Consider the following 24,006-nt stretch of genomic DNA (forward strand, 5'->3'; position numbering starts at 1 on the left):
AATATTGATGCCTGCAAAAAAAGATTGCTTGTATTGACCAAAGATACCGTGGATTATCATTCACCCATTTGTATCCTCAGCCACAGACCCCTGGTCCTCAGAGTCCTCAGGATCCTATGTGACCCTCCAGCTAATCCCAGGACAGAGCTCCTTAGATTGGGGAGAGCTGATGGAGCCTGGTCCTGATTCAGAGGAGTTTCTCCGACCCCCAGTTCACCCGACTCCTGCTGAGAAGAAGGTTGGTCTGGTTTTAAGCATTTGTTATAAAGTTTAAAATACTGAAAAATACTGCATCGCTGAATAAACTAAATTTCTATTATGATTATTTCAGGTGATCTCAAAGATTGTCAAGTCCATTTGGAAGCCTTGGAACTACCTGGTGGGGACTGGAGATGAGGAGGGAACTCAAGCCCCAATTGAACAGGCAGGGGAAGAGGAGACAGCTACAAAAAAGACCGATAAAGAGTCAAATCCGTCCTTTACAGCATCATCAGGTGTGTGGATTATTATTTTTGCGTGTAATTTTCTCAGTCTGTGATGTTGGGCAACACAACAGGATGGTCCATTCATTAGAGCACAAACAAGACCCTGGAATGTAGTTCATTAGAGAAGCATTAAGGTATAAAAGGGAAAAAGCAATGATGTTTCACCTGGAACAAAGGCCTTTGGCCTCACATCCGGAAAGCGAAAACTAGCTTGGAGTCAAACTAAAGCCACACTGACCTTTCTGTGTAGCTCAGGCTACCTCTCCTGTAGGGTCACTAAAGATTTGTGACACCAAGTGTGATACTGAACGAATTCCAGCTGTAGGCAGTTGCTTTCCTGAGACTGGGGTTCAATTTGAATAGGCAAAAATGTTTTAACCTTTACTTGTACATGACCTCTTTGGAAAATGTTACAAGATCAAACAGTATTAGTTTTTAACAATGAAAAATTTAAAGAACGTATTAGATATGCTCTAATCAAATAGAATGGAGTCAGATAAAAATCAAATGACGGGGTCACATGAGGCATTCAGAGTGAGAGGATAATTTCCGCCAGCCTCCAACCTTGAAGACCAATTATTTTTATTTCTGATCAATTAAAACACAGTTACTTAGGTGACTTGAGCTGAAGGAAACAGTAATTTTGCTAGAAACTCAGAGGAGAACACGCTCTGAAGCGAAAAAGTCTCACGTGGCCTGCTCTAAGTTTAGCATGGATGACGGCGACAGCGTGCCATTCAAGGAAAAAGTTTTATAGTGTTATTGCCCACAATATTACGGAGAAGATTAGCACCCTTATGGAGCAGAAAATTTGCTGAACTGCAGTCCACCCTGGACAGACTGAGTAACCGCATTGAAGACAGCACTACAAGAATAACTGAAACGGAGAGCAAAAAGTTAAGACCTTAACCGACCGAACCGAGGAAGGCGAAAATAAGAGCTGCACAGCCAACGTTTCCATTAGAGGAGCTAGACAGACATGTGTTGCATTGTTTGGCCTTGGTGGAGGAGTGCGCGCTACTGAGTGCCATTCTAGTTGAGTATGTTTCTAGGCTCCAATTATTGGCACTTCGACCCTTGGGGGAATCCACAAAGGCATATATATGTGGGGTTATTATATCTTATACACCAGCACAGAATAGAGATGCTCTTAAGAGACAGTTGGATCTAGAAAAGGCAGTACATGTTCTGGAGACTCAATTCAAGCTATCTCGCAGTTGTTCTCTGGCAAAAAAGCTGGATGTGGACCTGATCTGCTTTAAACCTATTAACCACGAAAATGGAGACAAAATTTTTATTGCCATACAAAGGTTAGTCAAATTAGGCAATAAACCTCGCCAGTTACTTGCAGATCTGGCTCATGGTTGAACCAAATGTAATTCCCTCTCTCATAGATAGGAATGATTTAGGTACCTCATATAAATAAAATAATAATATTATTTTAAAAAGACCTCTGTAGCTCAGAGTGCACAACTTTTGTTGAAGCTAGAGCAAAACTTCTTGATACGATAAAGTTACCGTCTCTATTTGACAAGCAAGTGGATTTATACAAGCCATTTAGTAATGAAGAAGCCTCAGAAGTCATACGTACTCTCAAGGGAGGTAAAGCTCCAGGACTGGATTGTTTTAGTAATGAATTTTACAAAATGTTCAGTAAAATGCTAGTAAGCCCCCTCACAGATGCGTATTCGGATTCCTTTAGCAGTTTAATTTCAGTTGGTAGCAAGCTGCTCTCAAAATCTCTTGCCGGGCGGCTGGAGAATTTTATTCCCAGCTATTATAAACTCAGACAAGAAAGGCTTCGTTCTTGGACGTTGCTCAACCAGCAATGTGAAACGACTTTTGAATATTGTCCAGTTTACTTCTCAGAAGAAACAGAAGGCACTGTCTGTCTCCCAAGATGCTGAGAAGGCCTTCGACAGGGTCGATTCGGGACTACGTGTTTGATGTACCGGAGAGATTTGGGTTGGGGGGGACTTCCTTAAATGGATCCGAACCGTATATCATTCACCAACAGCTATTGTCATAACTAATGGACGGCACTCTGAACCTTTTATTGTGGTAAGAGGTGTCAGCCAGTGTTGCCCACTTAGCCCATTCCTCTTTACCTTAGCAGTAGAACCATTTGCTGAAAACATCTGGTTAAACAGCGGCGTACAAGGAATAATGATGGAAAACGTGGAGCATCCTCTAAGCTATGAATTCCTGACACTTTTCATTGAGTTTAGAAACATATCTGGCTACAATATTAATTTTTGTAAATCTGAAGCTATGCCATTAGGGACCCTGAATAACACAGATGTTTTGGACAATTTTCCTTGTAGATGATCAATTTCCGGTTTCAAATATCTACGAATAAAAGTACCCACAGATTTGAAGGATCTGTGGAAACCTAATTTTGCCACAATTTGCGCATCAGTTAAAAAAGACCTAAAGTGATGGCATAACTGTCGTTGTTTGGTAGAATCAGTCTCATTGAGATGAATATCCTCCTTCGACTTTTAAATCCCCTGCAGATGCTGCCTCTGTACTTACCCAGTACAATCAACCATGACTTAGAAAAGGCATTTTCTAAATTTATTTGGCATAGCAAAAAACCAAACAGAGGCTTAAAATATTACAACTACATACAGATATGGATAGCCTTTCTATGCCTAATTTTACAACTGGGCCTTTCATACATATACATACATACCTTAGGAGAGAGAAGGGAAAAATGTGAAATCCTCGCTGTCTCCTATAGTCCAAAGTCCTGACTTTCCAGCAGGCACCGGCTCATCTCTGTTACTGGCACCAGGGGGATTCATTTACTTGGTGACTCATTTAAAGATAATGCTCTACTGTTCCTCCAGCAGTTATAAGAGATTTTTGAAATTCCCGAGGAACATTTCTTTTGTAATCTGCAAATGAGACATTTTACATCTTCTCAGGTGACCTCCTTTTCTGTAAACCTCCCTTGCAGTGATGTATATAGATTTACCATGGAGCGTCAACATAGAAAACATTCTCAACTTCTCATTTCCTCTGACACATATGAGTTGCCAAATATTTCTTACAAATGGGAAAGACATTTAGGTACTGAATATATTGTAGATGATCAGCAGGCGCCTATAGACTTGATCAGATCCATTGTTACATGTGACAGAATTAGGGAGACACAGTACAAGATTCTTCACAGGCTGAGTATCACCCCTGTTACCTTGCACAAAATAAATCATTCCCTTTCTCCTTTTCTACATTAAGTGCCATTCTGATAGAGGGATGTATTTACATTGCTTCTGGGATTTGGGAGTGTAAACTAATTTCCAGATTCTGGGCATCTATTTCTAAGGTAATTAGTGAGATATTTGAAATAAAGATTAAAAAAGACCCTGGTGTTTTCCTCTTAGGCTTTACCTTCAGGGAATTGCACCTCCCTACATTACGCAACAAACTTCTTGAGAAGCTCCTTTTAATTGCTCAAAAGTGCATCTTGCACGTTTGCATCAAAGACTTCCAGCCAAGTGTTACCCTCTGGTACAGAAAAAACACCCTCCCCCATGAGAGATTACAGGCTGTCATTACAGAAAAGATGAACTGTTTCTGAAGTTTTGGTCACCTTTCCTAGATCATTGACTTGCAGACCTGAAAAACCTACCTCTAAGGGGTAAATACTTTGCTGAGTGGACGACCCCTCTCATAACTCAAATTATGGGACACACAACATGATACGGCTACTGATTACTGGTTGCCCTAAACTCTAAAAAATTCTAAATAACTCTAATAAAATAAAAAATATTTTACTTAATTTCATATGATTAATTAGCACACCTGTTTGATGTCTATTAAGGTTTACTTCTGTGACTTTAAAAAAAAAAAATTGGATCTCATTCAGTTATTTCTCTGTGTTTTTGCCAGATGTGCTGTATAGCTGTCTGGGGTGGGGGCTGCTGTGCTGTTCCTTGTTTAAACTCAATAAAAAGTTTGTTAAAAAAAATCAATTAATAACACACACAAACACTAGTGGTAAAACACTGATATTTATCTATTTAGCTTTATAAAAAAGGTTATTTGCATATTTGATTTTCATTATTATTTGTAGGAATTTGCTCTGCAGATATTATAATTCCCATTTACCCATAAGCATTTAGAAAGCAACTTTTACCGAAATGAGTAAGGCATTTTTAAGTCATATTTCGTCATATAAATGGGCTTGAGTTGGTGTTTTTATAGTTTTTGAAAAGTTTTTGAATTCATTCCATAAAATGTACGAGACATGTTGTGTTATTTTATAATTTTTCTACAGAGTATGTCAACAGTATAACTGTCACGCCAGAATCTTTATATTACAAATTTAGTGGAAGCTGATAAATCAAATGGAGACAGGAGAGGAGGCACTGAAGCTGTTCTGCTTAGCATTTTGAGAGTTTAAACAGCTCTTGCATTTGCTGCCACTAAGATTTGTTTGGTTAGATTTACTCATTTAGGCACATTCTTAATAAAAAAAAAGGGTTTTTATGGCTCTCCCAGGTTCTCAATCAAATTGAAACAGTGTGCGGTTTAGAGCACAGTTGAGGCTATTTTGCTGTACAAATAAACCCATTAAAGCTCATTACAAAGACTGTTTTTAAGAAGTATGTTTTAATGGAGTGCAACATTTTTGCATCTTTAGCATCGCTTACACAGAACATGCAGAACAAGAAACACGAGAGGCATGCTTGTTTCTGTGACTGTTTTTTGCCTTCCTACAGGGGTGCATAGGCAGACAAATCATGTCTCCAAATGTCTCTCTTTAGATGGATGCCCATTATTAACACTGTGGCACAGGCATCGTGGGTTGAAAACATCAGGTTTCCCTCAAACATGAATAAAGGCAGACGGTGGAAAAAGAGTGAAATCCAACTCGTCAGTATGTAGCCAATTTCTCTTTCCCATTCCTCCAGGGTTCCACAGGTTTACAGGTTTTTATGTTCTGGCTGTGGAAGAAAGTGGTTTTCAAATGGCAGTGTTTGTCCGTTCAGTGTTTGTTGAAACTGTGTTACAGAGTTGTTGATTCAATGCTGAGGCAATTTGTGAGACTGTGGCAGTCCTCAGTTTCATTGTGTTTGGACTGATTGTGCATGTCTGTGTGTGTGTCCAGAGGGGTTTTATAGATTCACTCATAAATTTTTTTTAGCCACACTCTTTAATTGTGCAGCTTTCAGACTGATGTCTTTGCAACTCAAAGGTCAACTGTTGTGTCTCTCTGTAATGCTGATAGTTGCCCAATGCCACATTCAGGTCATGTGAGATGGATGGTAGAGATGTTTACAAACTGCAAGTGTTCATGTCGCCGGACAAATCAAGACATTTGTATTATTGCCAATTAGGTTGTGTGAGGATTAATAATACTGTGCCTTGACAATATAGCACTGAAGTCATTTATTTTGGGGGTAACTGTTTTGAACGGCAGACATTGGTTGACGTGAGCTTTCAGAAAATTCCAATTTTTTGTTGTAATTACAACTTGGATGTTTACATGATATGAACATGCTGTACTGGTATTTTGAAAGCTCACACTCACATTCAGTGCTGAATGCTAGACCTTGAAAACAAGCAATTTGATGTTGCCCACCTGTGTAACAGCCTTTGTAAGTGTAATGACATAGTTTTCATTAACCTATCCATCCCCTACGTACAGTATTCTGTGGTTATATTTATTCTAGTGACAATAATGTTTAACATACTGTAGAGGGAAATGTTCAACACTATTCTGACCTTTTCTTTAAATATCTGTCTTCACAGTGTCCGCGGAGTTTCGCTTGCTAGCGCAGATGATTTTGAAGTGTAGACAGTGATAGAGAAAAACAGCTGACGAATAGATCAGGCAGCCTTGAAGTGTTTGTTTTATGTCCCTTGGCAAGACAGAGAGAATCCATAAGATGTTTTTCACTTCGTTTGTCACTCTTGGCTTTGTCTTTTGCACTTTCCTCTCTGTCTGCAATAAATGTACCGCAACATCCCTCATTCTTTTCCTTTTGTTTGTATTGTGTCCTCCATAGGTTTGTTTTCTTGGGGAAGTACATGGTTCAGCAGTCCCTTGAAGGAAAACACTACACCAGCCAGTGAAGACTCACCCACTCGTCTTGCATCTACTTTGGCTGTCTCCAGTATTCCAATGACTACAGAGAGCACAAAGGGCCGGGAGAATTCAGAGACCCACACGTCCACTGCCTCCAGCTCTACACCCGAAATCACCTCATCCAGCGGGGATACCTGGGTCCATGTTGAAGCAGAGACCACAACCCAGCCTGCTAACAAGAGAGAAGAGACAGCGACCTCCAGAGCAAGCGGTAGAGGAGGCAGAGGGAGGGGGAAGAAGAACAGAGGGGAGGACAGGAGCAGAGGAGAAGAGAAGGAGAGAGGAGAGGAGAAGGGGAAAGGAGAAGATGAGGGGAGTGGAGAAATCACCGGTGCAGAGGCAAAAGGGGATATACAAGTCTCACGACGACCGGTTGGAACAAGTAAACCGAGAGAAAGATCCAGAGAAAGATCCAGAGAGAGGGGTCACAGGAAAGGACAGTCCACTGCCATCCCCACCACGACCACCACTACCACTACCACTACCAGTCCTCTGGAGCCCACGGTGATCACCACAACTGGGTTGGAAAGCGCTGACTACTCTACGTCCAAATCCCTGTCCGCTTTACCAATAGAAACCCCATCCCCGTCCGTCTCGTTAGACCCATATCCAACACTGCTTGCATCTCCATCCCCATCACCATCAACCTCACCATCACCTTCCGTCTCACCATTTATGTCCTTTTCTCAATCATCGCCATCTCAATCCCTGTTTGAATCCCAATCTCCCTCCCCATCCCCATCTCTTTCCTCTTCCCCCTCCCCCTCTCCATCCTCAGTGTCTTCCCAGACCCCATCCCTCTCACCCTCACCCTTATCGCCCTCTTCACATTCTCCATCTCAAATGGTTGGATCAGGAGACCCATCTCCATCTCCTCACTCTGACAACCAGGACAGCTCCACTAATGCCCTAACGTCACTTCACTGGGTCCCAGTGGAGAAAGCAGGTCTGAACAGCTCTCTGGATTATCCTCATTTACTGTCGGGGCCCCCGGATGAGGAGGAGCCTGCTTGGTCTCATGCTGTGGGCTCAGGGGCCCTGTTACCTGGCAACATGGAGGAGGAGAGCAGCAGAGGATCTAATGTCAGTTCCATAACTCTGGGCCCAACAAGTAAGCAATCTTTGTCTGTTTTGAGATGTTTTACACAGCCACCCTGTTGGTAGGCTTTATTTTATTTGATAAGTGTACCCATGTTTCTGTATATTTATTGTAATTAGTCACAAAAATTTTTTATAATCACACAAAAAAGCGCAATTTTAATTCTATAGGGTTAAAGGATAATTCTGATTTATTACAACTTGAGTTTTATTTCTGTAGTTTTGGCCATAATTTCTATTGGGAATAGTTAAAGCAATTTAATTGCGGAGACCTGTGGACACAGCAACATCACTTAAAAAAACAGGGCAACAGGGCAATAAAACAGGTTTTAAACAAACCCCCAGGTTAGTCAAATTTATTTGGGAAAGAAAAAAAAGGCAAAGTGTAAAATTATTATCTGATTACAATTTTTACATAACTAATCGCAGCAATACTTATTACCTGACTTGCTCACATTAGCCACATGGAGAAATAATCTGGTTTTGTTCATAGCTGTTGGGTGTGTGAACCTCATGGCTTCACTATGAAGTGCTGCTTGCAGTAATTAGAGCTAAGCTAGCGTTAGCTGTTAATGGTCAGTAATTTTTACAAGTGTTAAATACAGAACATGTGATGTATAGGTGGGGAGACTTTGGGGTTGTTTAAAGGCACCTTTTAAGACAGAGCTGAACTGAGCAATGAAACGTAACAAGCAACGTAACTAATTACGCTTGCTGTAGCATAATTAGTACAGTAATACTTTGCCTTTTTCATATGTAATATTAATGAGTAATTGATTACGTTTTCCAAGTGACTTGCCCAACACGATTTAAGGTTAGCTGTCTGACTGCTTGTGTTTCCTGCCCTGCTGCTTTTTGCTGTCACAAAGTCGTTGATTACTAAATCTCGGGAATTACTATTGAAACAATGTTATCATAACCAACAGAAAAGTTGGTTATGATAACGATGAAAATAAGATCCTGATTGTCAAAGGACAGAATCGTCCTTTATTTCTGCCTTTTCATTTCCCTTCCCCTGACCTCTCCAATGGCTTATTTTTTCAAAACATTCAGTGTGTGTTACCTGGATACATACCCACCACCATACACAATCTGTTGATTGGGTCTGCAGCACTGTATATCTTAGTGAAGCCCCTGGCTTTCCACCTGGTTTAATACTTATTTTTCGCTTGATAATGAGAGTGCATACGGGAAACATCCTATCACCCGGTGTTTGAAAGCCCCACGGACATCATGCTATCACACATTTCTTTGGTGATTTATTTTGCTCCCTTTGAAAGCGGCTCATGTCTGCAGCAGGCATGGCTGAGCTGCCTGCTTGGGGTGTTTGGAGTCTGCAGATGGAAAACAGCTGTAAACTGTATCGACAAGAAGCCGAGGGCAACCATCTGGACTGCTGCTGGACAGTATGAGGGTTGATTGATTGACCGAGAGACCCTGGAGTCATGTAGGCAGAGGGCAATAAACACACAAACACGCTGATATCTTTGCTACACAAACAAAGGAGGTGGATGGATAAGCTTGCAGGAGATTGGACCAGGGTAATGGCTTTCATCTTACATCTCTCTCACTCTCATGTACACACTCAGCTCCTGTTCAGTCCCCTGTGGTTGGGTTTCATGGTGGTGGTCAGTATTTGCTTTCCTGACTGGATCACAGAGCACTTCAACAGTCAGTTCAATCCATGAGAGAGAAGAGAAAAAAGGGGCCTCAGGTTGGATTCAAGGACCTTCAGCAGCAAAGCCGCCCATTGTTCTCAAACATAGACACACACATGCAGACACGCATGGATTCACGCTCATTGCTCAAAGACACAGTGCCATCAAGTTTCTTTCCACTGTTTGATCTTTTTAAACAGATTTTTTTAAATCTTTCTGTAACATACAAATTGCAGACAGTTTCTTTGTTTCCACCTTCCTCCTCGCGCTCTCCTGCCTTCACAAAAATATCAACGATGAATTATGAGCTTTAAACTGCTTATCAAAATAATCGTATTTCCAAAGTAAACCGTATTTCCACTGTGTCTGAAGCTGTGATTACTTGTAGCAAAGGCTATGTGTGATGTGTAGACTAATACTTTGAGATATCTCAAAAGTATGATCCCCTAACTGTCCTATCTCTGTAAATTTATTAGTTGGATTTTGCTGTTGCCAGCTTATTGTTGTTGTTGTTTGCGCTGTTGGTGTTGGCTGCTGTGCATAGCAAGGGATAGTCCACTCTGTCAGCTCCTTCTAGCGACTATCGATTTTTCTGCAACGCCCGCATTAATGAACGGCCAATCGCGCAAGGTTTATCTCTCACATATACGGGCACACACACACACACACACACACACACACACACACACACACACACACACACACACACACACATACTGTAGTAAATCTGCTTGTCATAACAGTTCATATTTGTCAAGGCGTGCCATGACCTTGACTGATGCAGAGTGTGCAAGTTCACATTGGGCCAGATTGCTGTACATTAAATGAAATGCATGGCTGGCTTTAGCACCTGACTTTAGCAGAATTCAAACCAGGAGCAGAGCTTGCAAAATTTATCATAAATCTATGGAGCTGAAGCGATTGAGAAATCTTGCTCTGTACTGGACTCCTAGTGATTGAAAACTCTCAATCTTTTTTTTTTTTTTTTTTTTGTCCCTGAACATTTATTTTGTCCAATGCAGCAGCCAGCATGAGGATAATTCAGAGGATGTGAGCTTGAGATGTCTGCCCCTGGTTAGTTATTGGACAGGATCGGCCTCAGGGCTAATCATAGCCAAGGTATTGATTTTCGCTCATCGTAGCGTATAAACACAAACACACAATCCTGCACAAACACACACCTACACACACACACTGTCAACCTCACACACCACCTCCTCCTAGGTTGTCTTCAGTGTCACAGAGACAGACCTGGCAGAACAAAGACTCCCACATTCGAGCTTCTGCGGCCAGGATGAACAAGTAGTGGTTTTCAAAGACCTTAAGTTGCTATAATGAGCGGCTCAGGGGAGAAACACGTGGTGGTGTGTCAATTGATATGGAAATGTGTAATTGTGGAAGGAGACCACACACACGCACACATTTAGGGGGTGAATACTGGGGCCAGGGCGCTCAGCGGGAGGTCTGCTCATTTCTGTTGAGGATGGCTAATGTCTGAAGTTCTCACGCTGCCCACTACGCTCAGTGGAGTGAGCCAAGGCTTGCTTTCCATATGGTAACCATGACAACAGTGGCTGTGAGTGGATGGTGAGGCTGAGGCTCTCTGGCTTCTGATCCCTTTGAAAAGAGACAGAGTGTGAAATGGATATGCATGTGTTGTAAGCGCTGGTTTTAGCTGAGTTACAATGATGGAAAATTATGGTGGCGTTTTTTTTTTCTGAGTCATACACTGATTTTATTTTTTTCCTGAATCCAAGCTTTATTCAGCCTGTGAGCTTAGATACACGTTTTATCCTTGCCAAAATAAATCACATTTACAATGAGAAAAAAACATTCTCCTTTATAGTATCACTAATTAACTCCCTTATTGTGAATCCCTAAATTCCCCCTCCATCCCCATCCGGCTGCCTTTTTTAGTCGAGGTGGAGCCCTGCGTGACAAACCCGTGTCTGCACGGAGGAAAGTGCCTTCCTCAGGGAACGGGCTACAGCTGCTACTGCCCACAAGGATACGCCGGGGAGAACTGTGAGATTGGTGAGTGATGCTCAAACACACACACACTCACACATCCCACACAAACACACACACACCGCCATAATGAAGCCAGTTCTGCATCAGTCTGTGCATATTGACGTAATGCTGTTCAACTGCCTACTGCCAGGTCAAAGGCCAAGCTGGCTGAGTGAGAGAGGAGGTTGAATAGAGGCTAGGGTCAAAGGTTAGGTTCAGACTGTCAGAGCAGGGTGATGGTAATGGTCCCTCAAGGTCAAACTGTTGGAGCTTTCACTGGCAAAGTTTCTTTTCACAAACACGATTCCTGGCTAAAGTAGTGTCATGTTGCGAAGATGCTGATTTCATGTACAAATGGGTCTACTTCTGTGACACTCTGCCAGCGATCAACAATTCTCTTGCTGCAACTTGCTGTTACACCCAAAGACATCATTACAGTCACTTGATTTTGTAAGCTGTTTTGATTTTTTGTCCCCAGCAAAAATGATAGCTAAAGGTCTTATTTATCAAGTCAAGGCCTCACATTGTTATATCATGGGTTAAAAAAAGAAAAAAGATAGAAAAAAGAAGAAGAAGAAGAAGAAAGAGTCTTTTAATGGCGGAAATAGATAGCATCAGAAACTAATCAATCCTCACCCGAAGGACTTTCTGCTCCCTGAACTTCCATTCGTAGGATTTTATGAAACTAAGAAACCAAGAGCGGAGAAAACATAGTAGGTATAAAGATCGCTAAAATGTGGGGATCACTATCTTTTGTAATTATACCCACAGAGTTTTGACAGATTACAGAGATTAGGCAAACTTTATCACAGGAAGGACAAGCAAACAAAAACAACCGATCGTGACCTGCATGACCTGTACAACAAAAAGAACTGACAGTATCTAGATACAAAATCTCCCTGGTCAATCCTTCTTTGTCCACATGTAATTCCACCTCTCACTCTGAGCTCCCTATTGTCTTTGGCAATGACAAGGTCAGGTCTGAATTATACCTCTTGAAGTGTCACTGTGTTATGGTGTCGTGGTGGTAAAGCCAGATGTGATTCTGTTTCTTCAAGGTTAAAATATACATCTACAGACAACTATGTGGCTGAAACTCAAAATCTTACACTCACAAAGCTCCAGCCACAGACATGTATTCCATTTCCACTTCCATCGACCTTTTTCATAGCAGACATTGTCGCTGTGTCCCACATCCATGCTAGATACTGATTCTAAGCTGACAAAATAAAGCATACTCAAAGCAAAGAGCATGCACACCCAATCTGTCCATTTTTGAGTGTGCTGTTGATGGACACTATTCTCCCATAATGCAATGCACAAAAGAAACGAAGGGGCTGCTCATAACTGAAAGAGATTAAGATAAATTGTGGATGGGACGGTGGATGCCTTATCATCCCTACAGGTTTTTATTGATATCTCCCATACTTTGCTATGACTGTGAAACAGGTTTTAAATTTCATTCTGTGTGGTATTAAAACGTCTTAAATTGAACTGGGTGACCTTGCACAAACCCAGATTTTTTTCATACCGTATGAAGACATAGCTTTCTTTTAAATAACTCTGGTTGTATCAGACCATTGATGGCAATTTTGGAAATCAGTGATAAGGACCGCATTATATTGGATTTACATGATATTTGCGTCAATGGGATGAACACATTGTTTTTTCAGGTATTTAATTAATTGGAGTAGCAAAAAATATCTATAAAGGTTCCTCAAATAAGTTTTCAAAAATTGCACTATATTATGATACTGCGGATATATATTGTGTATATTGATATTGTGATAGGTGATTCTGTACATCCACCCTTACGTCCCACTCTTAAACTAAACTGGTTAGATTTTAGAAGAGGTGCTTGTGAGCTTTGCTGTAATCCCCTACATCCCAAAGCGGACACTATAACTACCTCTGCAGAGGTACTGTGACACTCTGACACACAGGTATAAATCTGCCTTAAGGGTCCTAATTTGTTCCTTAACACATGCTCAGCTCATTAGGCAAGTGATCACTTAATGAATAAATGATCCGCATACAGTAATATGCTTATCTGTATTTTCTCTTGGCTACACTATTATCTGGCTGAGTTGCACCCACACCGTTTAACTTAATCTCTAATACATGACAGTTTTAGCTTGGTGCAATTATGATTAAAATGACTAATCTTGATTCATATTATAAGAATTTTTGCACAATTTCACCATAGTTTATTGAGTCTGAAATAGATCTAACCCTATATTGCGTTTTTTTTTTTTTTTTTTAAATGACATTTAAAACCTTTCAGGCTACTTATGCTCTTAAACTGATATTAGATCTTTCAGACAAACAACATGTTTGATTGATCACAACTTTGAGCCTGTTGGAAGAGTAAGAAATCTTACAAAAAAAAAAAAAACATTAGCAAAATTCTCTGGTTTCAGTCTCTATGTCTTTCTTCAAAAAACAGCCTTATTTTCCTCCATCCACCTTAAAAGAGCTGCCATCTCTATGAAGACATATACAACATCTGTTGTCAGATTCAAGTTAGATCAAACCTAAAACTATTTGATGCCACAGAGAAAACTAAAGATAAAGCTGAGGAAATTGTATTTTGAAAAAGAAACAAAAACATTCTTACTTAGTCTCACACTAGAACCCTTCGATATACAGTACTTTATTGACAAACAACAATTTAAAAACAAATTTTTAAAAAACAGTTTTAAAAATGAATCCTTTGGCAGCCAACCTTCAGTGTGTCTACTGAGGACGGTCTGAAATATGAAAGTCTTGTGTGAAGCTAAAGGTCATTCCAGTTTGATCTATCTGACACATTTACACAGCCACTGCCTTTTTTCAGTGTTCAGCTTTTTGCCTGAAACTAAGTAACTGAGATAAGATCTGAGGAAATCCTCGAAAGTAAGTTTAAACTTGTAAGCAGCTTTCTTTCTGCACTCTTGCTGTGAGTTTTAATAGACTTCTGGAGTCCTGGGGTATATCTGTTATTCTGGGTCCAAAGAAACCCACAGTGGTGAAAGAAGATTACATGCCCTCCATTTACAATGATAAAGTGATGCTTTATTGATCCCTGTAGAGAAATGTTCCTTTTGCCTGCCACAGAGAGGTTAGAGAGCACAGTTAGCCGCAGAGCAGCAGCCCTGGAGCTGCAAGAGTTGTTGCTTCAGGCCTCTTCCGGAGGTTGGAAGGCTTTCAAAATGGGGGTGCGAACCTGGACAAGGTTCAGCCTATCTGCTCACTTGTCTACTAAATTTATGTCTACACTTAAACAGCTTTAAAGGAAAAGCAATGCAATGCGCAATGTGGAGAAACTGCTGTTTCTTTAGCCGTACATCAAGTCAACCTTAAGCTCTGTAAATGCATAAAGATGGATGTAGTAACAGTTGATAGGCTTTTAAAGTGTGTTGCTCTGTGAGAGAATCAGACAAATAAGGAATGAAAGGGGATCAGCCTGTCTATATTCTCCTCACACCCTGTTTGTTTGTTAATTACCTGTTAATTATGATACCGTACGCACCAACATGGACGCATTTTGCTCTTTAAACCAGGACTAATGAACCAGCTCTTCTTGTGTGAGTACTTGAATGCCCGTGCAGTTTTTTTTCTTCTTTATGACCAACATGTCTTCTGCCGAAAACAGCCTTTTACTTTGAACCCTAATGAGATCTGCAGCCCGCCCTCCTCACCCTTATCAATGCTTTTTCCTCCCCACAGATGTTGACGACTGCCAGTCCGAGCCATGTGAAAATGGAGGCACTTGCATCGACAAGATTGATTCTTTCCTCTGCCTTTGCCTGCCCAGCTACGGAGGAGACACGTGTGAGAAAGGTGAGAGGGAGAATACTGCAAACATGCACATGGATCAAGAATAGATGCGTCCAAGCTATGTGAGGGGGATTATTGTGCATTATGTTATTGGACTGTGTAGCACCAACAATCCTGATCAGTGTGCAGCGTCCGTTACCGCTATTTGTCATAATACAGTATCACAAGGCTTTATCTCTGTGTGGCTATCGGACAGTGTATCTGTGTGTCACAGGGCTGCAGCGTGTTGGATACTGACTGAATCCCCTGCATGCACAAAAAGCATCAGTTACTATTTTCCCATATTTTTGTCAGCATCTCCAATCTCCACATATATGCACACATGCCTGCACGATTATGTGGTTGGTAGTACCCATCAAAAACAGAATGTTATTGTATATAGTGTTTTCTGTGATATTAATACTGTTTTTATGTTTCGAGATTATTGCTTTAACTGACTATGTGCTGTTTGTAGATTAAGGGTGCCCTGTCGAGTTTTCTTGCAAACAATCAACAGTTATGTTAATATTCAGTCTTACGCATTGTGTGTATCCTTGAGGTCTAACAAACCTGTCGATTGTATTGACTTTCCGATAAAACATTTGCAAAGCAGCTTTTTTGGTTATTTTGAACAACGCGTTGTTTACGTATGTGTTTGCGGGCTTGCGTCTTCCATGCTTTTGTTCTCAAGCTTCTTTGCAAGTTACTGCCACCACCTGTCGATCAGCTGGTTAGTGTGAAACTGGCAGCCGGACTGTCTGCTGACACATGTGAGTGTACGTCAACAAACGCAGGGACCCACTCTAACTGTTACCATGGTATAAAATAATATGGATCTAAATAAAGCAGGCAAGCAAAGTTTGTTATAGAAGGCTTTTCAAACCAGAGGTTTGAAAAAAAAAGTGCTTTACAGGAAGAAGAAATTTGGAAGGAAGGTGATAAAAGGGACAGAGAAGACGATATATACAAAAAGGGAATTAAATGGACAATTCCAAAAAAAAATTATACATAAAATGTATAAAATCAAGATAAAGCCAAAGAAAAAAATAGGTTTTAATAATTTAATATTTAATTTTAAAGGAATAGTTTGAAATCTTGGGAAATTGTTTAAAATTGTTTGAAATATGTTGAAATGTGTTGGTACAATGCATTAATAATTGAGCTTTAGACGTGCTGGTTGGCAGATATTAGAACCTATGGACAGAGCCAGATTAGTCGTTTCCCTCTGTTTCCAGTCTTTACGCTAAGCTACAGTACGTAAAGCAAAAAAGTGAGTAAATAAGAGTCAGAACCAAGAACGGGGACGCAAAGAAACAAGCCACGGAAAACAGGCAAGCAGATGTGAAGCTATGTTGCTAAATATAAACCAAGCTAAGATAGCAATGAACAGGCTGAGTGTCAAATTGACGAAGGAGCTCAGATATCGAAAGAGGCAAATCAGGATCTATTTTAGGTGATCAAAGAGGCGTACGGCAGCAGTTAACCCACAAATACTAGTTTGGCAGTCCATGATACAACAGAAAGGAGGCAGGCTAGTCTCATCAGCGTGTGCGGAGTGAACAATAAACACAGAGGCAAGATTCACATGCATGTCCGTGTGGTATGTGGCACTAATCCCCCCCCATACCACACACTCAAGCCCATGCACACAAGCGCAGATCTATCACCTCACTGGTTTTAGCCACCTCAAGCTCCAGATCTGTCCTCCTTGTGTGTCGGGGGGGGGGGGGCACTAGTAGTAATGAGGATTAATGAATATCTAACCTTTGCAGTTATAAATGAATGCATAGACCTTGGTATTATTAATGAATACTAATAGTGCAGAGAGAGGTCCACATGTGCAGTGAATTGAAAACGAGCCTGTATAATTACAGTTCATGTGTTTAGCCTCTCAAGATGCCAAAGTCATATACTTTAGTCTTTATTTACCAAATGAGAGAACGCTCGGTAAAAAAAACCAAATGGTTCCTCTGCTCCCTCTCTCCTTCCATCTTACACAGACTATTTTTTCTTTATCCACGTTCGTGCGCTTAACTACGCTTCCACGTGCCCTTCAAGGAATAATTTTAGCTTGGCTCATTTTCCCTCCTCCTTTCCCTTCACCTTTACAGACATCGAAGGTTGTGAGCATGGTTGGAGGAAGTTCCACGGCCACTGCTACAGGTAGGAATAAAGAAAAACTGGCTGTACTGTGAAAATAAATGCAATCACAATATATTTACCTGCAACCACAAGTGACTCATCTATCTGCATTACTTCTTTATACCCTTGAGTTATCTGTGAGATAGTTACTGCAGCACTCTGTACCATTTAAGCTTGTCTTGCTGCATAATGTATGAAATATGTATTTTCACATTCACTTTCCCTGCATTGCTGCACAGGTACTTCACCCACAGACACACCTGGGAGGATGCAGAGAAAGACTGCAGAGAACACAGTGCCCACCTCAGTAGTGTCACGTCCGCTACGGAGCAGGAGTTTATCAATGGTACGTGTGTATTTCTGTTGGTGAGGTTTGGTCATAGATTATATGTAGCACACTTAATATTTGTAAAACAAAAAAAAAAAAGGTAAAACTAAAACAAAAGACATAAATTCAATCCAACATGAGACCTGAAATAAAATAAAGTATAAAGACCGTGTAGCAAAGACATAGTGTTATGTATAAAACTGAAGCAAGCAACAAGATAAAAACACTAAAAGTTCATGTAAATTATCTCCATAGTCGTCCTGATTTGTTAACTTACAGTATGGTGCAGGGAGAGTGTAGACAAAGAAAAGTAAGGAAGTCACAAATAAAATGATGTACAAATGAAATGACAGAGAAAAAGGTCATGGCATAAACGAGATGGAAAAGGACAGAAAGACTGATAGAGTGTGAAACAGAGATATACTGTATATCAGTGGGTGTGTAAGTATGTGTGGAGTTTTTACAGTATAATTAGGTCAAAGAGTCTTGTTGTACTGGTGCTTTTTCCAGGTCTCGGTCATGACAATGCCTGGATCGGACTGAATGACCGCACAGTGGAGGAGGACTTTCAGTGGACCGACGGAAACGATCTGGTTAGTGATCAGTGTTCAGTTGTGTGGCCGTGTAAGAGTCACCAACTCCAGCATTAAAGCCCCTGGGAAAACCCTCAAATCACAAAAAGACCCCAAAACAACATTGATAACATTCACGACTAAAAACTTAAATTACTAAGAAAACCCCCTCATTTTTTATTGATTAGGAGTCTAACACTTAAAAACAAATATTTCTAACTTTGGCAGAAAATTTTGTATTCATAAAGGAGCCTATTGCTAATAATAGGAAACTGATTGAGAAAATATGTTTTTAAGACCTTTAAAGCTTAATTTTAAATTAAAAACATGCCCCCATTTATGTGCAAAGTCTCATTTGTAATCTTACAAATAACATTAATCAGAAAATACCAGTGTTAACCTTGGTTTTTAACAAAAAGAAAAAGAAGGAGAAAAGGAGAAAAGATCGGAGATTCACAGAGTGACAGTACTGACAAATGAAAGCACATGTAGCTGAATTGTGTTGTTTGCTGCTGTGCAGGTATATGAGAACTGGAGGGAGAGCCAGCCGGATAACTTTTTCGCAGGCGGCGAGGACTGCGTGGTGACCATTGCCCATGAGGACGGCAAGTGGAACGACGTGCCCTGCAACTACAACCTGCCCTACATCTGCAAGAAAGGCACAGGTACTGCAATACTGCTGGACTGAATGTAACCAAGCAGTTGATACAATAACTTTCTGTCCCTCCCAAATTCAGGTCCGGTCTGACTCGAAGCGTAATAATCATTTCATGTGGAGAGATTTATGCTGTCTTCGTCGATTTGGCTGCTGGTGCTTTGTCGGTGACCAGCTGGCCTCCTGTTAGTCATCAGTGCTCTTCATCAGTTCTTGTGCTCTTTATGTAGAAAAAAGATTTCTTTCTCACAAGGCGTCAGGAGTTGCTCAGACTTCAGTGGCTGTTTCACATCACTCACAATTTTTCTCCATTAAAGGTCACAACAGCAGATGCTCCAAAAATGAACGACAAACACACACCTAAGTCAAGACTGTGATTCAGTCTCAAACCTTTACTGATTTTTGAGAGCAATATCAGTCTCAATTTTCCGCTTATTGCGGATTTTATTCTCTCTCTTCTGGGATCACTTACACTTTGTCCAGGCAGCAGAACTGTAGTTGCAGTTATTGCCAATTATTCCTCTGAGCCATTTTGTCAGGTTTTCCTAATATTCACCCACGCCTTCCCTCTGTGAGCCGACTCAGCCGGTCTGAATGTGAATACAGTGAGATCTTATAAGGACAGGGACCCGCTGAGGACACAGAGGATGGCCAGGAGGAGTTAGAAAAGGAAGGGGAAAGATGGAGGAGGGCAGGGAGGAAAGGATTAAGCAGTTTGAGAGTGTTTGTTTGTCTGGTTTGGGTCTCCTGGCTCCGTGGTCTGGCTGTATTCCCTGTCTACTGCAGAGACCCATTACCTCACTCTGGCCTCACTACAGCTCAGCTCAACAACCAGATCCAGCAACAATGCTGCCATCTACAGGAAAAACACACCTGTGGTGTTGTGCCTTGAAAATTGAATTTTTTTACACCCTTTTTTTTTTTTTTTTTAAACCTATGAACGTGGACTATACAGTATAAATACCAACCTTAATGTGTAAGGTTTATATGGTTTGATTGAATTCCTTTTCGGCAGTGCTGTGTGGGACCCCGCCCGCGGTGGAGAACGCCCATTTGATAGGTCGCCGGAGGTCGCACTATGACATCCACTCGGTGGTGCGCTACCAGTGCTCCGAGGGCTTCTACCAGCGTCACATCCCCACCGCTCGCTGCCGGGCCGACGGGAGCTGGGAGCGACCCAGGATCATCTGCACAAAGTGTGAGTACTCGGTGCCTGCTTTAAATCATGTGCGTAAAGGTTAAAAAAAAAAAAAAAAAAAAAGGAGAAGATTTCCTTTTTTTCCCAAATGATTGGCAGTTAAAGGAAAAATATGAAGCTTGTCTTTCTTTTTACACTCCATTTTAATTATTTAACAAGTAGCATTACTTATTGATACAATCAGTTAAGTTTTTGACTCGTCTGATACTATAGATCTGGAGCTCCATATTCACATGTACCCTGTGTTCATTGTTATCTTTTTATTTTATTCTTTTTTCCAATCCTGCCCCCAATTCTAAACCTACTGCCAGGCTTTTATTGTAAATAATTCTTTGCTTTTGATCGGCTTTCCTTTTCAAATATAGCCTGATTTCTCATGCTTAAGCCATATCCAGAGGAACTTACATTATAGTTAAAGCCGCTTTAAAATAGGATTAATTTCTTTTAATTACTGAAATTACAATCAACTCTAAATAAACCCTAATAAAGAGTGAACACTAAAGGCACCTCTGATCCTAGGGGTGAGGGCACCAACCAAGAACTGCAATGTCCCTGGTTCAAGTCTGGCAGGTGCCTTTGTTAAATGTAATTCCACATCTCTTGCATTTCTTTTCATCTTTCTACTGTCAGCTCACTAATAAAGGAATAAAAATGCCCAAAAGTAGGACCCACCAAGAAATCCTCTAGGCCAACATATTGGCTCATATTAGCTTATTTCAGATTTGTTGCTATTGGTTTCACAGTCACCGGGCACTTTATTAGGGACACCTTCACACCTGGTTATTCATACAATCTGCCAAACACGTGACAGCATTTCTGTGCATAAAATCCTGCAGAAACAGGCCAGGAGCTTTAGTTAATGTTCACATCGAACATCAGAATGTGGAAAACTGCTGATCTCCTGGGATTTTTACACACAAAAGTCTCTAGAGTTTACTCAGAATGGTGTGGGAAACAGAAAACATCAAGTTAGCGGCAGTTCTGTGGACGGAAATGCCTTGTTGCTGAGAGAGGTCAGAGGAGAATGGCCAGACGGGTTAGAAAGATAGCCACTCTTTACAACTGTGGTGAGCAGAGAAGCATCTCAGAATGAACAACACGTCGAACCTTGAGGTGGATGAGCTACAAAGACTGGAAAAACATAGCCTGGTCTGATAAATCTGGATTTCTGCTGAGGCACACAGATGGTAGGGTCGGAATCTGGCATCAACAGCATGAATCCATGGACCCAACCTGCCTTCTGTCAACAGTCCAGGCTGGTGGTGGTGTCACAGCCTATCTGAGTATTGTTCCTGATCACGTGCATCCCTTTATGGCCGCTATTGACCATCTTATAATGGCTACTTCCAGCATGATAATGCTCCATGACACAAAGCAAAAGTTGTCTCAAACTGGTTTCATGAACATGATAACGAGTTCAGTGAACTTCAGTGGCCACATCAGTGTGCAGCTGACAAATCTGCAGAAATGATGTGATACAATCATGTCAACATGGACCAGAATCTCCGAAGAGTGTTTCCAACATCTTGTGGAATCCATGCCACAATAAACTGAGGCTGTTTTGTGAGCAAAGGGAGGCTCTACCCAGCTTTAGTATGATGTCCCTAATGAAGTGCTCGGTGTGTGTATGTCGGCTGAGAGCAACGAAAAATGCAGTACAGAAATAATGGGATAAGTTGGAAGTAATTTATTAAACAGTGTTGCAATTACATTGTTTTTCACTAAATATATTTGTCATAAGTCTTTAAAAAACTAATTTAACAAAAAATGTTTTCAGTTATGTGTTTATGTAAAAAAAATTAATATCAGGTTCGTTTTATTGTTATTTTTAAAATGTATTTCATATCAGCATCAGCCTCAAAGAAACAGGCTACAGATCACATATAAGGTCCCTTAAAATATCAAAAATGTAAAATGTAGAAACATAAATAGTAAAGATAAATGTGATTATGTCAAGGACAAGGGCAAAAAAAGAGCCAGAGTAAGAGTAAGTAAAAATATAAACTGATTTTTAAATGGTGAGTAAAGGCTTTAATTCACTGGGTGCAACAAGTTTGAGGTACAGTAATCTTACAAAATGAGAGTTGTGTTATGTATCTTTAGTACTACAGCATATGTACAACATAAAACAAGATAAACATATTTGCTTCTTTTAGCCCGGCGATCACACCGGTACAGACGCCACCACCACAATCAGCACCACGAACGCCGCAGCCACAGGAGACACGGAGGAGAGGGACACAAGGCCAGAGAGGACGCACACAGCTACTACTGAACCAAATAACACAATGTCTGCAATGCTTAGGTGCTAACCATGGCCCATAAAGAAAGACAGAAGTCCACATCACTCCCATTTCCTCTCCTGCTTCTGACCATGCTCTCTGTTCAGCTGATGAATAATGTTTTCTTACTCTGACATAAAGTTCATCTCCATAATCCTGTCACTGAGTTTGGGCGTTTTGATGCCTCTTTTTGTTTTCACCCCACTTCCTTTAACCGAGGTCCATGCGAACACTAACTCTAACACTAACTCTCATTAAAACCCTCCCTCCCTAACATCTCAGTACAGTAAATCCTTCACCTGTCTATGAACTAAAGCCCTCTCTTGGTCTGTCAGACTGACAGCAGTGTGTGAGCATGTGTGAGCGTATGCATGTAAGAGAGAGACTTAGAGAAGTGCCGAGTCACTTTTTTTTTGTAAATGTTTGCTTGTTCTACATGAAAAATGACTCTCATCCTAGTATTCTGTTTACAAAGCACAGATGTAATTGATGCAAGTTAGCATTCAGTCCTTGGTAACCCTGAGCTTTTTGTATGTGTAGCTACTGTAGCTCTTACTTTTTTCCATAGAGTACCTGAATAGCTGGTCTGTCTTAATATACTGACATGCTTCTTTTCTGATATTTGCTATGTTTTTGTGTGATGCTACTATTTATTATGAATCATTTGTTAGTGAATATGCTTTCCTTTTTTTACTTACACTTCGGAGAGCCGATGTAATGTCGTTTTTCTATACCACTATGGTAAATCCAACAATCAATCGGTAACAAAATGAATCATTCGATTTCCTCTAATCTCTGTATTGTAAATATTGTGGTGTTTGTTATTGGCTGATCCTTGATCAATAGTTGGACCTTGTCCAATCAAATAGATTCCCCTATCCCCATAAGCACTCTCAACTAATGAATATGTCCCATTGACATAGTTAGTTTGGATGGGATTATACAATACCATCTTGAGATAACCACTTGATTGTATCTGAATTGTTAAATACTCTGTCTTTGCACGGCTATATTTACATGATGGCTAAAACGTCACCATTTTTTCTTTGGTCTCTTTGATATTTGATCGGTCATCCACTTTTTTGGTGTTCTTATGACTTTTTGTCCTGCTGTTGTATTTCATTCTTAGTAAAGTGAAAAAAAGATAACAACATTTCTGGTTATTCTTCATTTAAGCCAACAAACCCAACTCATTAATCAACTTTTACCTAGTAAATGTCTCATCAACTATTCGATGGATTGGTATCAAATTTTGTACAGACATTTGTGCTGCCCAGATGTTGTATCCTTATGACTTTGGTGACTTTTCCCTGACTTTTCCTCTATCGCCACCAGAGGGTTCTGGTTTCTGGTTTCTGGTTTTGAAACTAAAACCTCTGGACAATAATTTGGTGAATTGCCATGTTTCCCCTCAGTTTGAACTGAAAAAACTTTGGTGATCATTGTCAGGTCAAGACTTTGCCCAACACTTTGGGTTATGACCAAATACTTACAAAACTAATGACATTCTCATCAGCCTCAGCTAGCTGGCAATCTTATATTTAGTGATAATAATCAAATGATAGCATGTTGACATACTAAACATATATGGTGAACATGGTAAACATTATACCTGATAAACATCAGCATGTCAGTATTGTCATTGTTAGCATTTTAGCATGCTGATGTTAGCATTTGGCT

At 40.6% G+C, this 24,006-nt stretch overlaps 1 protein-coding gene across 1 annotated transcript in view; it reads left to right on the top strand.

The window, feature by feature from the left end:
* LOC120799134 (neurocan core protein-like) overlaps window positions 1-23,462 on the top strand; it is a 32,062-nt gene extending 8,600 nt beyond the window's left edge. Inside the window, exons 9-19 of the mRNA XM_040144065.1 lie at window positions 81-238; window positions 332-494; window positions 6,506-7,696; window positions 11,259-11,375; window positions 15,060-15,173; window positions 17,261-17,312; window positions 17,531-17,637; window positions 18,130-18,212; window positions 18,712-18,856; window positions 19,862-20,044; window positions 22,201-23,462. Coding sequence (XP_039999999.1) covers window positions 81-238; window positions 332-494; window positions 6,506-7,696; window positions 11,259-11,375; window positions 15,060-15,173; window positions 17,261-17,312; window positions 17,531-17,637; window positions 18,130-18,212; window positions 18,712-18,856; window positions 19,862-20,044; window positions 22,201-22,319 — 2,432 coding nt within the window. The 3' untranslated portion in view covers window positions 22,320-23,462. The remainder of the gene's footprint in view (window positions 1-80; window positions 239-331; window positions 495-6,505; window positions 7,697-11,258; window positions 11,376-15,059; window positions 15,174-17,260; window positions 17,313-17,530; window positions 17,638-18,129; window positions 18,213-18,711; window positions 18,857-19,861; window positions 20,045-22,200) is intronic.
* Window positions 23,463-24,006: the final 544 nt, after the last annotated feature.

The sequence above is a fragment of the Xiphias gladius genome, chromosome 14 (assembly GCF_016859285.1).
Source record: "Xiphias gladius isolate SHS-SW01 ecotype Sanya breed wild chromosome 14, ASM1685928v1, whole genome shotgun sequence".
NCBI classification, from domain to species: domain Eukaryota; kingdom Metazoa; phylum Chordata; class Actinopteri; order Istiophoriformes; family Xiphiidae; genus Xiphias; species Xiphias gladius.